This window comes from Corvus kubaryi, unplaced genomic scaffold (genome assembly GCF_017639235.1).
Source record: "Corvus kubaryi isolate FWS band 111438036 unplaced genomic scaffold, C.kubaryi_AGA036_p1.0 70, whole genome shotgun sequence".
Classification (NCBI taxonomy): Eukaryota; Metazoa; Chordata; class Aves; order Passeriformes; family Corvidae; genus Corvus; species Corvus kubaryi.
In genome coordinates, this window is record NW_024582058.1 from 2319797 (window position 1) to 2336744 (window position 16948).

General features: G+C 38.3%; 1 protein-coding gene across 5 annotated transcripts in view; it reads right to left on the minus strand.

Moving 5' to 3' along the window:
- LOC121674725 (SLX4 interacting protein) overlaps positions 1–16948 on the minus strand; it is a 72120-nt gene that overhangs the window by 12260 nt on the left and 42912 nt on the right. For 4 of the 5 annotated variants that reach the window (XM_042049276.1, XM_042049275.1, XM_042049279.1 and 1 more), the window contains 2 exons: positions 5104–5181; positions 3127–3215 (listed from right to left, as the gene is read on the minus strand). In XM_042049276.1, the coding sequence (XP_041905210.1) occupies positions 3127–3215; positions 5104–5181 (167 nt within the window). The remainder of the gene's footprint in view (positions 1–3126; positions 3216–5103; positions 5182–16948) is intronic. The other variant, XM_042049278.1, reaches the window with a different exon arrangement.

Sequence of the window (16948 nt, forward strand, 5' to 3'; positions counted from 1 at the left end):
AAAGAGTAATTTCAAATTTCCACTTTAATACCATCTTTAGCTTAACCTCCTTCATGCTTTCCCTAGAAGTGCTTCCTCTCATAGATTCTGGTATAAAGCTGATGTGGTTATCAACGAATACTCCATTGTTTGCACATTTTCAAATGCTCATAAGCCTTCCACCCATTTCCATTTCCACTTTTATCTGTTTCTCCAGATAACCCATTTCCAATTTTCCATTTCAGCTCTCTACATAATAATAATCGAGAAAATGTCGTCACTGACAAAGATGACTAATCTCTCCAGAGCTCTTATATATTTCCCTGGGTTTCCTCTTCTGCCATGTTCCCAAAACTGTCTTCTTTTTCAAGCTAAAACTATTCAAGATTACAAACATAGTTTGGTAAAACAGGAAACAATAGTTTCATGTTTAAACTTAGCATTAATCAGCCAGCCTATTCTTCCATCTTTTCCTTAAGACTTTCAATTTGCTTATGTAATTTCAATAACTTGCTATATTGTTTCTTTAACAGGGATTTCCCTTCTTCCAAAATGCTTATTACTGCCTGCAGCCTGAGTTTTAAACATAACCACAGACACACCCATTTATAAATACATCATAGAAAATTAAGGGTCGATAGATTTTCTTGTATTTTATTTAATCTCTGCTCCTTAGAGGCACTCTCAAATATTTTATTAGTTTATGCTTAGAGCTAATTTGACAGACTGTCTAATCCAGTCTAACCTTAGTCTTACACGAGGCATCATTGAAGGATTCAAATTGGTTCTCCCAGTAACTGATGCTGAGGTTTGTGCTTGTGAATATCTCAGAAGCAATCTAATTATACTCTTTCCTAAGGTGCAGGACATGAAAATTTCATTTCATAGCTGGCTACATCCCCTGAAACTCATGGTTTAAGCACAGCCTATTTCAGAGATACACAGAACAGCCTAAAAAGCAGTGAAAAGGCAAAGACTAAAGGGCTGAAGACAGGTGAAGGAAGAGAGCTGTGGTGAGTGGAGGCAACGTGCACCAGGCTGACATAGAACTGGTTCCAAGTAATGGGAAAGGGGAGCACTGAGCCTGATTTGTCTTGACAGAGCTCAGGAACGAAAGCTTGACCCAGACCATAAACCAGCATAAAAACAGTTTAAAAAAAATAAATAATCACCAAGTCTTGACTAAGTCAATCACAGTCACAGCAACACAGGAAAGTGACAAAGTCTCCATTAATGTATAGTCAACTGCTTTTGCAAAACACAAATATGCCCTCAAATCCAAGGGTGTGAGCTGATTAAAGGTTTAACAGAACTTGCATCCAACACTGTGGCACTATTCAAACCCAAACAACATACAGAAGAAAACAAAACACAGCCTCATTTCCAGCCCCTGACAGAATCTGCTGAGTGTATCAACAGAAAGGTCTTCTGGGTGGTCTTTTGTAGGGCAGAGTTTAGAATTCCAGCCTACTCACGGCTCAACTGCATGGAGAAAAGCAGACACACACAAAGTGCAGATCCTTTGCCTTTCTTCTGGAGTGCCAAAAACTTGAGAAACTCTCAGTGGCAATCAAACACTCCCCCAGTTTGGCAAAGTACTCAACTGGAGTATATGACAAATCTGGTACTAACATGCTGTAGGAATACCAGAACAACAAAACAGTCTGGAGTGGACCCTTTAAGAGAGAGGGAATTAAACAGATGCTCCAAAACATTTGCTGAGGGTCTGCTCTCATCTTGCCAAGTTCTTCAAATCAGGGACGATGCTTAGGGGTAACTTTCTCTTACTCTCTCTCCAACACATTACACTGGCCATCCCAGCCAGATCTGTGCACACGCATTGCATCTGTAAGCAAAGCAAACTCTCAAGACTTTATTTCTGATTAGGTTATCAGCCTACTAAGAGATATTTTCTTTTTAAATATAAAAGTGTTTTAACTTGCCTTTTAAACAACAAGGAGTTTCCACAGATCAAGATCCAATTTTGAAACAGTAAAGCCAAAGTCCCTAACATCAAATTTTTAAATTTGCCTTCTCCTTCCGACACAGAATCACGTGAAAAACTAACGAAAACTTCTCAGCTCTCATTTTATGGAAAGATTAAAAATACCAGATGAGGGAATTGGATATTTCATAAGAGTTACTTAAGCAAGAAGAAAAACCCATTATTATTTCTCAGTCAAAATGCAGAGATAGACTTTTCTACTTAAAGCATTAAGTAGTTTTCAAGACAAAACTGAAGAAGTAATACTTTTCAAAATAGCAAAGTACGTCTAGAGCAGAGAGATAATCTTTTCTGAGAGTGCAAAAAACATTTGCTTGATTCTTTGACATTTAAGGGTATGTACCAAACTAGGAATTGAAACAAGAAAATCTGCATTTAGCATTACAAATATGAACACCCAGCCTGGTATAAAAAAAAAAAAAAAAAAAGAGTCGAATGAGTAAAAGAAAACCCTTTTTTTCAAGGGTCAAATATGCTTTAATACATGTAAGATCAACTACTAAAATCCACCCAGACCTCAGGGTGTAATTGTGACCCTCGGTGTGAGCCACAGAGCAGCACCTGGGCCCATGTGAGCACTCCTGAGACAATCAGCACTTAACTGCAGCATAAAATTCAGAAGCCTTTGACCCTGATGAAGCCTTCAGGATGAAATATTTAAGGAGAATTGCTTATGGTATTTAACCACACACCAGTGCCTTTTCCTCCATAAATGTTTGGGGATTTTTTTTCCCAGCAGGGCCAGCACTGATCCGCTTGAGTTGCTGCGCAGGACAAGTGCTAAGAAAACATACAAGAAACCCGTGGACATTACAAACAGCTACAAGGACAAAATATAAAGGAAAAAAAAGATCCTTAAATCAGGGTGCTAAAATCACACCCAGCTTTCTAAATACCTTTTTTTTTTTTTTCTCCAAGTTTTACAAAGCTCAGAAAATGCTGAGCTTTCAAAATTCCCCTTTTTGCCTGCCTTAGGCTCATTTCAGGATGTCCTTTTGAATACTTTGGCCCAACTGTTAATGTGACTTTCTGCTTCCAAGAGGACAGTAACAAATACTTGAATAACTACATCTATATATATAAACATTCATCTTATTGCTATTAAAAAACCCCCAAAATTTATAGAACAGTTTTGTACTTACCAATATACCATTGTCACGTGTCCAAGCACTTGGATCAAAGTCAAGTTTACTGACACAAACAATAAATTTCTCTGGAAACACACGGAGCTCTACACAAAAAGAATTGACAAGAAGATTACAAAAATCATAACCACTTTCAAAACCACTCATAACAACAACATACATACATGTTATTTTAGTAAGCAAAATTATTTTTTTAATTGCACACTAACTCATTTCATGCATCCCTCTAGCTTTTCACCTACTCTCTTCAACATGCCACTGCCTCCTTTTGTTTTGTTTTTATAAAGCATTCCAAAAAATCAATAAGTAGAATAAATTGAGTTCCCAAAAGGACAGTCAGGGCTGCAAATTAGTCCACCTGCACCCCTGGACAGAAAGACCAGACAGAACCAACAGACAAACCACTTAACAAGGATTTCTTTTGTGCTATTCTGGTGATGAGTCTTTTCATCACAAAAGCTGTAAATTAGGTTTGTAGCCCAGAACAACATTCAATCGGGGCTTGGCATCAAACCTCAGTGTAAGGCCAGGGCAGAGTGCTTCACATTCTGACTACAGAGATTTTTGAAGTCATTAAACAAACTGGTTAACTCCCACTGAATTACACACTTTACTCAAGATCAAATGGTTTGTTATGAACACAACAAAGTTTCTATTTACAAAGGATTAAAAAATGAAAAGTTCTCAGATTAGAACAGATGAGACAAAGCTTTATTCAGTACCTGGCAATGCTATGGGAAGAACACAGCTGGATAGTTTCTTGTTTTACATTATGGAATTATTTCCAGATCAGTATCTTCATATTTTCAGCCCTGCTTTTTTGTTGTTGGTTTTTTTGGTTTTGTTTTTATAAAAAGATAGTTAATAATTTTTAAAGTTAGTTATATTTCAGAACGAAGCCACAACACTATTTTTGTGGGACAAGAAAGCGACAAGGCTTGCAGGAAAAAACCTATGAGGTTGATCTCATAGATGTTTTATTGTAGAATTGAAGCGTAGGACAAGTTGCTTCCAGGAACATGTTTTTATTGTTACATTTTATAACAATCTCATCTGCTGGCTAGCAAAATGCAGGTGTCTTTAGGCATTCACTGATGCTTCACAACAGTTCAAATTTAATAGACAGCAAACAATGTTGAGATAGCAATGCAGACACTGCTATTCTAGTCTAACAAGTAGACTACTTTGATGAAATATTTAAAGTCAACACTGATATCTTCAGCCAATATGGACTTAGAAAACAACCAGTTAGCATTTGAAGACAGATTTAAACATTTATGAATATCATGAATTCCTATAAAAACAAAAAATTATTTTAAAATATCTATTCAAGTATTCAGTATTTTTAAGGATTTTGCTCTTTTTTTAATGCCACAAGGTCAGCGCAAAGGGCAGTGATCATTATAGCTCCTTTGCATTGCTGTTGCCAGGACAGGATTGATATCACTTCCTTCCAGAGCATCTTGGCTTGAGAAAACATGAAGAGAAGACCCGGTCCCAATGACATCACCTACGTCAAGATTTTATAGCTGTGAGGTGAATGAAAGCCTTTCCTGCATACACTTGTACTGTATGTTGATGTCACAAGACACTCGAGCAATAATGAAGTGATTCATGCTGCAACCTCTGCTTGATTCACCCTGCAGAGACTCAGGAAAATGCTGAGTCTCGTCATACTTACAGAATTTGGTGTGGCTTAGCTGATAACCCTGGGGGCAAGGCATACACAAATTTAAAATTAAGTTTAAAAAAAAAAATCCATCTTATCTCAAGAAACACTTCTCCTTTTTTGTCGTTTTTGGGGGTTTTGTGGGTTGTTTTGTTGTTGTTGGGGGTTTTTTTGTTTTCAGGAAACCTTTGAAAAAAGCCCAAGTTCTGAAAGAAATTTTGATTAAGTAGACCAAAATTTGACAAAATCTTAGTTATGTTCCCTTTCTTCCTCTTGTAAGTAACTGTAAGAAACTGATTTCTTACCACGATAACGTTTCCCTAGAGCACAACGGAGATTAACCCATCTCTTCATAAAGTAGGCAGTAATGTGCAAACTGTTGGCTGCAACATAAAACAAAGGGATAATATTAAGTATAAGGGTTTCTTGGGCATTCTGGTCTCAGTGTTGCACATCTGCTAAGACAGGATTGAGAGAAAGGAGCAGCAGCTCAACACTACAAAGGAAAACGTAACTTTAATGGAATATTTTCCAAAAGAAACTGCTGAATTCTCATACTGAGGTCTCAAGAAATTAAAGTCTGAAACGGGACAAAAATCTACACAAATTAATAACCACTAAGTTCTGGAATCCAACCACAGAAATTAAATTAATTGATCAGAGGTGTCGTTTGCTTAATAGTGTGGTGTCGTGGTCACTAGGGCTACTCACAGGGTTTTCATACATATTCTACAAGAACACTACAGATGTCCATTATCTTAACTATCTTCTAGAGGAAGGTGACAGACCTGGTAGGAAAATAAAAGATAACTACAAAGAAAACCAACCATGAGAGGGCTTAATTATCTACAATTCCATTGAATGAAGTGAGAAATGCCCACATTTGAACTCCTCAGTATGTTCAACAGCCAGAGCTGGCCTGGCTGACTAAGCAGGTACCTGCAACCTCCAGAGGCTTTTTCAGTTTCTATTTCCAAGAATGACAGAAATCCTTGTGCACCAGGGGCATAAGAAAAGGGCAGAAAGGATTATATTATGACTGAGAGAGTATTAGACCAAGGAAATCAGCTTTTACTTTTGTTCTACTTAAATTCCCAAATGACCCTGGTAAATCAGTTAGCACTTCATTCATGAAGGTATTTAGCAACTGACTCCCACAGAAAGTGTAAAAAAACCTGACATCTGTGACTCATCCTCCCCAATCTCCCTGTGCACCTCACTGAAATGAAAGTGTGTAAGAAGGTTGGGTGTTATTTCCCCTAACTTGAATGGGGTTTGCAAGACTTAAATTATTGATGCTTTTAAGACAGTCAGCTACCCTAGGTGCAGTTAGCACAGATAAGTTAGAATATTAAGTGCTCCTGTTGTTTTTATAATCTAACCATTTAAAAAGAAGGAAAGGTTGCTTGTTGCAGTCTCAACCCCTACTGAGCAAGTGTCAAGGCATGCCTTATTTTCAAGTATAAATGCACATCCTCTCCTGTGGGGTCCACCACTCTCCTATTTCTACAAGATCTTCTGGAGCTCACCATCGAGCGCTGTTGAGCCTCAGCTCTCATTAAGAACTACAGTTATCAATCATAACCAATCCCTTTGAAATTTATCAGCCATCTTTTTTCCTTCCCCTCAGGAAGATACTCAAAATTTGACTTCCTTTTAGAGATCGAGTCAAGATGTGACAAGTTGAACCATCCCTTAAAAATGATGAGCGCTAGAGAAAAATTTGGATGTAATCCACCAGCTTTATTAACTGTTTACTTAAAAGAACAATTAAGGAAAATTACTTTTAGCTATTTCCAGTTTGGCATCTACAATTCTTTATCACTGCTAGTAGGCTTAGTCCAATCAAAGAATTTGCCCTGTATATAAATAAGTTATTAGTGTGATAACAACATCCTCCACTGTGACCTTGGAATGCTGAGAAAGTAGCATTCCTAAAAGCACAACTTGGAAAACAAAACTTCAGACAGTAAATATTGGAAGTTTTTCTTTCTACCTTCATCTGTTGGTGATATTCCACATGTTTTGGGGTTTTTTTGAAAGGAATCTAAAATGAAAATGCGCGAATCTTTGTGTTTCACAGGAAAAGCAGGATACTTCGTTCCTGAAATTCTTTTATAAATCAGTGGCATCCATATCTGTTTGTTTTTCTTGCTATCCTGGTATTCTCTGAGAGCTTAAGTGTTTAATTGCATGTGATTGACTGAACAAAGTTTCAAATTCTCCTTAGAAACCCTTGATTCAGCCAGCTACTGTTCTGTGGAAGAGAACATCTACCTCAGATCTGACAAAAGAAATAATTATGTAAGAGATCAAGACACCTCTACAAACTATTTTTGCAGCACCAGCTTAAGTCTGAAAGTCTTATAAAGCCTTCACAGAGAATTGCACCTGAGCTAATAAGCTTAGCCCAGAGGGACTAACACCAGAAAATCATTTTTGTTTCCATTATTATTTACTACTTTGCTGAAAAGGCCTTAACAGATATTTGCTGTTACTTGTTGCTAACCCTCTAATATGAGAAAATATTAAGATGCACTGCATTTAAGATACCTGCATTTTGAAAGTGTCACACAGCTACACTCATCAAATGCTTTGAAACCCTCTTGTACAGGACATATGATCTACTCTGTAGTCAGTTTTAAAGTTGTCAAAGTTACTGTAGAACTATAAAAAATGGTGATATCCTCTTTCAGCTTCCTTCTGGGGAAATATATTTTCCAATTAACTATTCCGCTTCATGAAAAAAAGAAACTTAAAAATAAGACCCACAAGAAAACCTTCTTATCCAAGAACCCCATGCGACTTGCAGCTTTTTAAACTTTCTACACAGTTACTCAGCATGAGTTTAAATTTGTTCATGATCTCATGGAAGAACAGATCAACTGATATGTACCAAATGCTCCATCCCTAACTCCTTCTGAGCACAACACAGAGGTACCACAGAGAACCTCAAGGTACAGACAATTTTGCTTCCAGTAATGTAGAAAATTCACACATCCTGGGCTCAGCAAACCCAGTTGATCCCATCTTCAATTTCCTCTTCACCATGCAATACAGACAAAGCTCCATTTGTGGATTACCAGTACACAGGCAGAAATAAAATTGTGTTTAGTGACTTGAAGTTTTGTTTTTCTTGTTTCAAAACTGGGCACTTAAATCATCAGATTCAGGGTCCAAAAACAAACAAGAAAAACAAAACCAAACAAACAAACCAACCCCAAGGAAATAAACAGACCCTGGAACCCAAAAGGAGACTGCATAAAAGTGGTTCTAGAAAAGCCACAGCTCAGTTTCAGCTGAAATAGGCACCAGTGAGCACTGCCTTTTAAGGGAACAGTAATTTGCCCTGCTTGTTGTATTTCAGAGTCCCACGACACTGAGAGGAAGTATCAGACACCAACTCTCCTGTAAGACTATCCAGCAACACTTGTTTTCCAAAGGAGACACAGCCAAGCTGACTTGAGCTTCCAGAAGGCTGCCAAGAGGCGGCTGTGGTGCAGCGTGGAGCAGTGGGAAGCCGTCTCCCACGGCTATTATGGACCATTGAGTTGGGAGCCTGGGAAAATGCCTCTGAGCTGCTGAGTTATCTGGAGCAGCCTGGCAGGTGTTCACTCCCCAGCACGATCTGGCACCTGCCCGGCTCCCTACTTCACTCCAGACTTGTCCAAAGCCACAGCACAAGCCTAAGGCTGACTGCCCCAAAAACATTTCCATATCTGACAGGCACCTATTTCTCATCACACAGTATTTTTATATCATACCATTCTCCCTCCCAGCTTAGACACTTCACGTTTCTGAAAGGTTATTGTGGATTAGAACTGACTCTACTTTTGAAAAGTAACAACAAAGTAAATCATTGCAACACACATTAAAAATATAAGAGGATAAATTCCTAATGTTACAATGTGGAAGTAAATACACAGGTGCATTGAACTTTCTGAAACACTAAACTGTACATTAAAATAAAAAAAATCTACACTTAGCTCATGCTAGATTAATTTTTCCACACAGATTAGGCTATACCAATAATGATGTTTACAGTATATAGAGCTTTTCATCTTCAAAGTGCTCCACAGACTTATTATTACACTGCTTTTTAGCACTCATATTTCTCCACTTAAAATTATTCACCATGGAATCAAAAGTCCTGATCATTTGTAAACAACACAAAAAAAAAGGAACATTTTATTCTGAACCTACCGTTAATTGTGCAGTTTTCCTTCCCAAAACAAATACCATGTGCTGCAGAGTAGGCTGCCATTTCTAATTTAGAAGAGATTCAAATAAAATATTGGCATTTAAGTTTAAAGCCAAGTCTAAGATAGGGACAGCAGATGCAAGACATCATATACAAAAAGCTGCTGAAAATTCCAAAGCCTTTTCTGGAATCCACTTGATATTTTTTAAACAAGACGCATCTTCAGTTCAAAGTTTTATACAGCAAAGAGTGGGCTTCAAAACAACTGCAACAGGTCAGATGGCATCCATTCTTTCCATACAGTCTGCCTTCAGCTCAAAGAAAGTGATTACTGTAAGCAAGTACACAGGAAAATGCATACTGAAAAACGTAGCATCAAGCCCATAAGCTTTTTAAAAAGAAGTTTAATAGCTAAGGAAAAGCATTCAGGCCATTAAATCAATACACTTGAAGAATGGACAAAAAATACTTGGGTGCAATATTGAGTGAGTATTGCTGCAGGGTCTGTCCTTGCCAACTCTTATACCTGCAAATAAATTCAGGGATGGAATTTGCCTGTGTCTTTTTCCAGGGTGCCTCACAGCAGCTGAAACCAAGTACAGACAAAACCAGATTGCTGATTTTTTTCACCTTACTCTTTCAGTAGTTTTTTAGCATTACTGCTTCTGTTCTATCTGCTAAATCTTCTGAACACAGGCCAGTTGCCAACACAAATAGGTAAGAAATCCTTCCCACCAAGGACCTGGGGACGACATTTAGCTGCCATCTGGGAACAGGGTCTCTGACTGGAAGAAAGAAATTAACCTTTCAAAGAGTGTGATCAAGAGAAGAAGGGATGGGCCTAGACAAACCCTTCCTGCTACCAGAACCTGGATAGCTGGACACAGCACACTGTCTAAACCATTCAGAATATGAGCCACAAAGTGCAAAAATGGACTGAGCCATTTTGTGAAATCCTAGAGTAGGTTTGTAGGGCTCTCCTCTAGCAGGAGAGGTGGAGAATTCACTGCAAAATCAGAACTATCCTGCAAAACCAGGTCCAAGATAAGGCATTTCTTAGCCTCGCTGTTAGTTCTGTTCTGGAGGAAAGAATGAAGAAAAGCACATCTGAGACCATCTGGCTGCAAGATGATTAATGCCCCTGATGGAGGTCCTGGGAACACAGCAGCCCTGAAGGAAAAAGACCATCTTCTCCTCACTAATACTTAAGAACGGAGAGGAAGGCTGATCCATTCCTGGAAAATCCATATCCATCCATAATGTATGAGCAGTAATATCCAGCAGCACCTGCCAATGCATTCAAGCAGGTAAATGTAGAGCAACAGATTTGATGGTCCGTGCACCTTTACCACAGACAACTGTTTTCTAACAGGAGACAAGATTTGATTTCACCCTTTTGTTGGTCTCAGACTCAATAACCACATTATTAATTGCATGTGACGAGCACGAACTGAAAGCTATTTAGGAACGCTCCCTGTTTTGAACATCTAAACCATATTCCAGAGAAAGCCACATGCCTGGACTTCTTTAACCACTGGAATGAGCACAACAACCAAGAGAAAGGCTGAAAAAGGCATCTGTTGCTACCAGCCAAAAGGCAGAGAGAGCTGGAAAACAAACCCTGTGGTAAACACTGTCTGACAAGTCAGCAGCCCAGGAGAAGCCGAAGGATTTTCGAAGTGTCTGTACTGCGATGGAGTTCAGTTAAACTGGCCGGTGCCACTTTTGCACATCAGGCTGAGTACATCCCACAAACTGGACAAACACAGCTCTACCCAAATGGACCAATCACTCATAGCACTGAACTCCTCACAGCGATAAAAGAAAGGTAGATTCTGGCTCAGATGAGACAGACACTCTGATGGACTCAAGTTTGACTCACAGGGCACTAGGGAATGCCTAACACAGCACATGCCTCTTTTACAAAATATGTCCTTTCAGCCTGTCTCTGTGGTTTTTCTGTGAAGAAATCCATGAGCTGCAGGAAATCTTTGATGCCATGAAGTACTTGAAATGGAGGATTTTGTATTTTAAGTGTGATGAATCTCTACAAAGCTAAGTTTTTTCAAGCACAAAAATTCAACCAACACGTGGAAATTAACCTCTTGGAATTCATCAGCCTAGACTGGTTCCCCTTACTGTTAATTAGAACAACAAAATCACTGGTGTAAATACTATGATGCTGAAAGATTTTCAAATAAAGTCAATCAAACCTTTCACAGGTCTCCAGGCCCCATTTTTTTTTTCCCTGGCAATAGGAAATAACTTCTGCAAAACTTTTACCCCCAAGAGGAAAGGGTTTTAACCCTAAAGCTCCCACAGCTGCCAAGACTTTCATCTTCGACCATTAACAAGGTCTCTAGGCAAGGGTCACTAAAAATGTCAGGAATATATTGTATCACAGGGCTACAAAAGCTCTGGGTTTGGTGAAAAAGCCCAACACTGCCACTGGAGATGTGATGGGAGAGAGGGAGATAACAACCAGGAGCAGGTATATTCAGCAGAACTTAAAAAAAGTGGCGTGAACATGAAACGGTTTCTTCAAAGGTGATCTTGATATATAGCAAAAAATATTCTTATATTTAAATTTTTTTTTTTTTTTTGAGGATTCCTGTTAGGATATCCCAGTGGAGCTAGGAGGTAGATGGTGATGGCCATGACTCCTCTTCTATGCTAACATCTAGAGGACACTTCAAAAGAACTTGAGTTCTAAGAGGCATGTGTGGACTTGAACCTGCAGTTTCATCCTGTTGTCTGAATAAAGCAAGTTGTGCCAGAGGTTCACAGGTTTTGTCTTTTCACACAACAGACTCTTGTTAGATTTGTAAAAACTCAGAACAGAAGGAAATTCTGGGGCATAGAAAATAGGTGGAAAGTACCACAATAGAGCCTTCTGTATCTTCTCTTTTTAAATGCTGGCAAGCAGACCATAATTAAGTCAGCTGCTGAAAGGCTCTATTTCCAAATAAGTCTCAATCTCCTTCTGCTCTCATAAGCTCTGATGCAAAGAGGATACCACCAAAAGAGACCAAGAACAACTATGATTGTGATCATCTGCTCACTGCCACCAGCTCAGCTCTGGTTCTGGTGCAAAGAGCTGGAGACTGACTGCAAACCGGTTTGTATAAAACCACTCATCTTAGCTCACTCAAGAATACTGTGTTGTAAGGGACCACCTTGAATGGCACAGCTCAGCAGCCTCCATTTCCAACATCAGCTTAACAGATGCCAAGTGCAAAAAAAAAGTAAACAGGACATCCTCTTCCTCAAAACTAAATATCAAAGGTAAGGTCCTTTATGCAAAAGACCAAACTCCACAACCCTGTCTTGTGCCATGGCAAGTAAACAGCAGACAAAAGACAGGCAGTACCCATATTCTATGGACAAACTTCTGGTTGCCCACACGCATACACATAAAAAAAAACCCCACCAAACAAAATATCTTAATTAAAGGAATTAAGAAAAAGATGCTTAGTAAACAAATACAAAACTGCCATCTTCTATTCCTTCTAAAGCAAGTTTTGACATTTAAACTTGGATTTGTACAGTGACTATTGAATGTTTCTCCCTGAATATGTGTAATTTGCTGTGCATTACAACATCTCTGATCTGTCTGAAGTTGATGGAATACATCAAGTTCAAAGTCCACAACACAGTCAAGATTACACTGAACTTTTTTCCTCCTGTTTTCAAGTAAAAGTCTTTATTATTTGCTACACTACTCAATTTTTATTTAATTATCTCTTTTTTTACAAATTAAGGCACGGGCCCTGCAAAGCTTTGCTGCATTGCTTTTGTTTGTGGTCTGCCACTGTGCCTTTGTAGTCCACAGAAATACTTAGTGTGCAACAACCACAACATACCTGGTACTTCAGTGGTGAATCAAACACCCAGAACTGCTCCCACTGAACTACTTACATGGGGAAAAGAGGCACAGTTTTTTTCAGGAATCGGGCCTCCATTTCTACCTGGACAGATTCCTATAATGGCTAATAAAAATTTTCCAAATATGAATAAACCCACAAAAATGTTTGCAATTTTAAAAGCTGTAATTTCTACCTTGGTCATATGATAATGAAACTTAAGAACAAAAGAACAAAGGAGAGTATTATTGTATAATACGGCAGCATGGAAAGTTTAAAAGAAATTCCTATTCATATTTAACAGTGAAATTATACCCCCAATTACTTCCAGTTAAAATGAAAATAGAAAGGACTTCAGTGCTCAACACATAGATGCAATGATTTTTTTTTTTCCTTAAAATATCATGATGATTTTTCTTTTGCTGGTGATTGTTTGCAGACTTTTACTGAGACTTTTATTGAGACTTTTAGGGAAGGCAAGGGTTAAAGATGTATAAAAGAGATTTTCTCACAGTTTAAAGAGAGCAAAACAACACATTTAGGAAGCCAGACAGCTAAAAGGTCAAAACATTACACTTCCAGGTCAAACTTCTGGTTGCAATTAAGTGAATTCCTCTGAACATTTCTAGGGAAATCACATTTCTTTCAGGTATTATTTCAAATCCCTATTCTTTCTTGCTTACATTCTAACCAAAACAATATTGCTCTCTTTAGATACACTTAATAAAGAACATTTTTAAAAGGAACCCAACAGTTAATTTCAAAATAAGAATCAATCCTTGGGGTTTTTTCCATCTCATTTAATGCACAGTTGAACTAAACACAAAAGACACTGTAAACCTAGTTAATTTTTAGGACCAAAACATTTCAACCAAAACAGTGAGCACTCAAAAAAACCCCAAACCTATCTGCCACCTCTTCCAGCTGTGCCTAGTGCTAAAACAGGTCCATGGGCTGTACACTGAGAATCCATCCTCTGTATTCCTGATTTCAAGGGACTAGAGAAGCTGTAAAGCCCATGGCGAGCACACATGAAAGAGCACCTTCAAGAGGAAAATACGTTGCAACGAAGAGTAAGGCAGTCAAGTAAGAAATAGTGCTTAGGAACAGATTTTCAAATTCACCTCATGTGCCCTCCAAAAATGCTGAATTCCCACTCGGAACAAGCATGCCAAGGGCTCTTTCCAAAGGTATGTTCCCTAGCCTAGATGAGAGTCACTTTGATATTCTCAGGTGAGTATCAAATCAGAAATTAAAGGCGGGGTTCATCTTGCCTAACTTGAAACACCTGCATCAAACTAGTACCCTAAACTTCATTTTTAACTGATGGAGATAAATTACCTATCAAGTTCCAGCCAACTTTGAGAGACTGAGACACATAACTCCACTTTGTAAAGACACATGATTAATGGATGCTGATTTTTTTGCCTAACTATAGAATGAAAACACCAAAGATTAACTTCAAATTTGCATAAATTAATAAATATATGTGTCTTTGCATAAACTGAAATACTAACAGCAAAATCACTGCAGAAATACTTGGATGATGAAGGAAGACCTTTATAGTTCACACAGATGTGTAAGAGTAGCTGTTTGTGCATACAAACACTATTTTTTTTGCACACACACAACTAGGGGTCCTTTTCATACTATTTTTTCTTCTCATAAAATGAAGAAAATCATATGGAAACAAGAGACAAAAAATGGAAACGATGAAAGCAAAAGAAAGCAATACAATGCATTAAGGCAGAGATTATTTTAAGGCTAGAGGTCAAGACTGTTTTCAAAACCAACAGCAAATTCTTCCTTTTCACAAAAATACACCAAATTAAACAACTCTTCTGTTGTTTTAAATAAATTATATTTCTTTTCAATCCAATACTATCTACATAAAACACTTTATTAAGGAATCTTTAAAATAAGTACAACATTTCATTTCTTACCCAAGACCATAAATAATTTCACGGGGAGCTGCCACCAGGGAAGAAGTAAAATAGGAAGATCACATTCAACCCACCTGGTGCTGCAGCTGCAAATATCCCGTGTAAGACAGAGACAACCATTGCTGAAGCCTCTGCCAGTATCAGTGCCACGACAGAAGATCCTTCCAAAGGTAGATGCTTCAGTCCTAGACAGTGCAGAACTTCCTCTGCCAGTCTCTAACTCCCACTGACTCTGACTGAATGAGGTCTTGTTTTACAGAGGAGCACGGTGGTAAGAAAGGCCACACAGGGGAACACCAAAGGTCCCTAAAGCCAAACACCTTGGCTGTAAAATGCCTACAAGGAGACACTAAATACAAGAGCCAAGTGCACGTGGTTATTCCCCTGGTAACTGCCAGGCTCCAAGCCCTCTCAACTCAGGCCTTTAGTGCACCAAAGGAGATTCTGTCCCCTCGCTGGAATACTCTCTCTTGCTGCTGTGGATGCAGCACAAGCCTTTATCATGCCCATTATCCTTTGGCAAAGAGTTTCACAGTTCCCCTAACTACCACAGCATTTCCAATACCTTCATTTGATACACCCTTGCTCTCAAACTGGAAAAGAATGAGACAAGAAATGATTTCATAGATCTTGGTTGTATTCCCCCTAATTTATATACTTCCCAGGCTGAAGAGTCAGGAACACTCAACTGTTCCCTGTATTGCATTTCCTCATCTTAGATCATCTCTGCTGCCCTTCTTGGCATTTTTCCCAATTCTATTGTATTACAATCTAAGGTAAGATAGAAAAAAAAAAAAATCACAGAAAAAGAAAACACCCAAAGAGTGTGTAAGTATGGACATTTCTTTTGTTCTTGTCAAGTATCAGTTACCCTGAGAAAAGAACAAAACCAAACAACAACAACAAAAAGTTCAGATATATAACCTCAATCTTCTAGAAGAAAAATGCTTTGGTGAAAAAAAAAGTGCCCTTATTCCCCCATTATCTGGCTGTAAAAATGGGGGGGGGGGGGGGGGGGAAAGTAACCTAAAGCAAATACAGGAAATATTAAGTACGTGATACTAATCAAAACATTTTTCATAAGTTATTGCATAAGTTACTGCATACTTCAGGGAGCTCTGTTGTCACAGACAGATGAATGTAAGTTTAAAGTTCACACAGATTTGCAGGACTTGGCCACAAATCATAAATGAGCCCATTGTAGAGAAGCTGCAATGTAATTCTTTGGAGAGACAGATATTACAATGTGCAACTGCAACTATCAAAGTTCATTTGAAAGACTCCTTCTCAGTCCCCTATGGCTGCTTATTCTCCCCTGTAGCTGCATCCATCAAAGCGTTGTAGAGTTGCTGTTTGAGCAAGGCAAGTGAAAAGATTCTAGTTCAAACCAAACCAACAGTTTCACAGCAGAGGAGTGTGACTTAACAGCTGGGAGAGTGGGAATAAATCAGTTTTGCTGTTACAGGATTATAATGTGGGACATACCCTACAAGCATTTCACACAATTCATGTCCTACAGCAATAGTGAACACTCCTAAAGCAAACTGGGGCAGTCTGAAAAGGGTGTTTCCCTTAAAAACATCATAATGTTCAAATTAAAATGCAATGCCAAAAGAGTTTGGAATATTTACCATCATGATTTATTGTATATTTTTTGTGTGCTTGCAGGAGCCAAAAAAATCGTTTCATAAGCAAGAGAAAAGTATTTTCTTATGAAATTGCATCTTATGCATTTTTCTTTACACTAAATGAGACATGAACTTTGACTCCAGATCTTTGTAAGGCTGAACTACTCATAACAGCTCTTATATCTCTTCCAGTTTCTCATTTTAGTAAGCTTCTCAGAAGTTAATGTCAGAGAATGTCAAGTCTGAGACTTCTACCTGTTAATAAACTACAGTCACATTTGCAAAAACACCTGGATGAACAGATGAACACAGAAAACATGACCACAGTAAGCCCCATTTCATTAGAGAAGAAAGTTAAAAATATGTAAAAAATATACAGAATCCCAGGGAAAGCAGAAAAAATCAAGCTAGGAGCTCACTGTGCCATGTGACAGCATGATCTCTAATTATTTTCACTGTAGAAGAGACTGTACAATAAAAAGATCTGAAATCAGAGCAAAAATGTCCCACCCTCA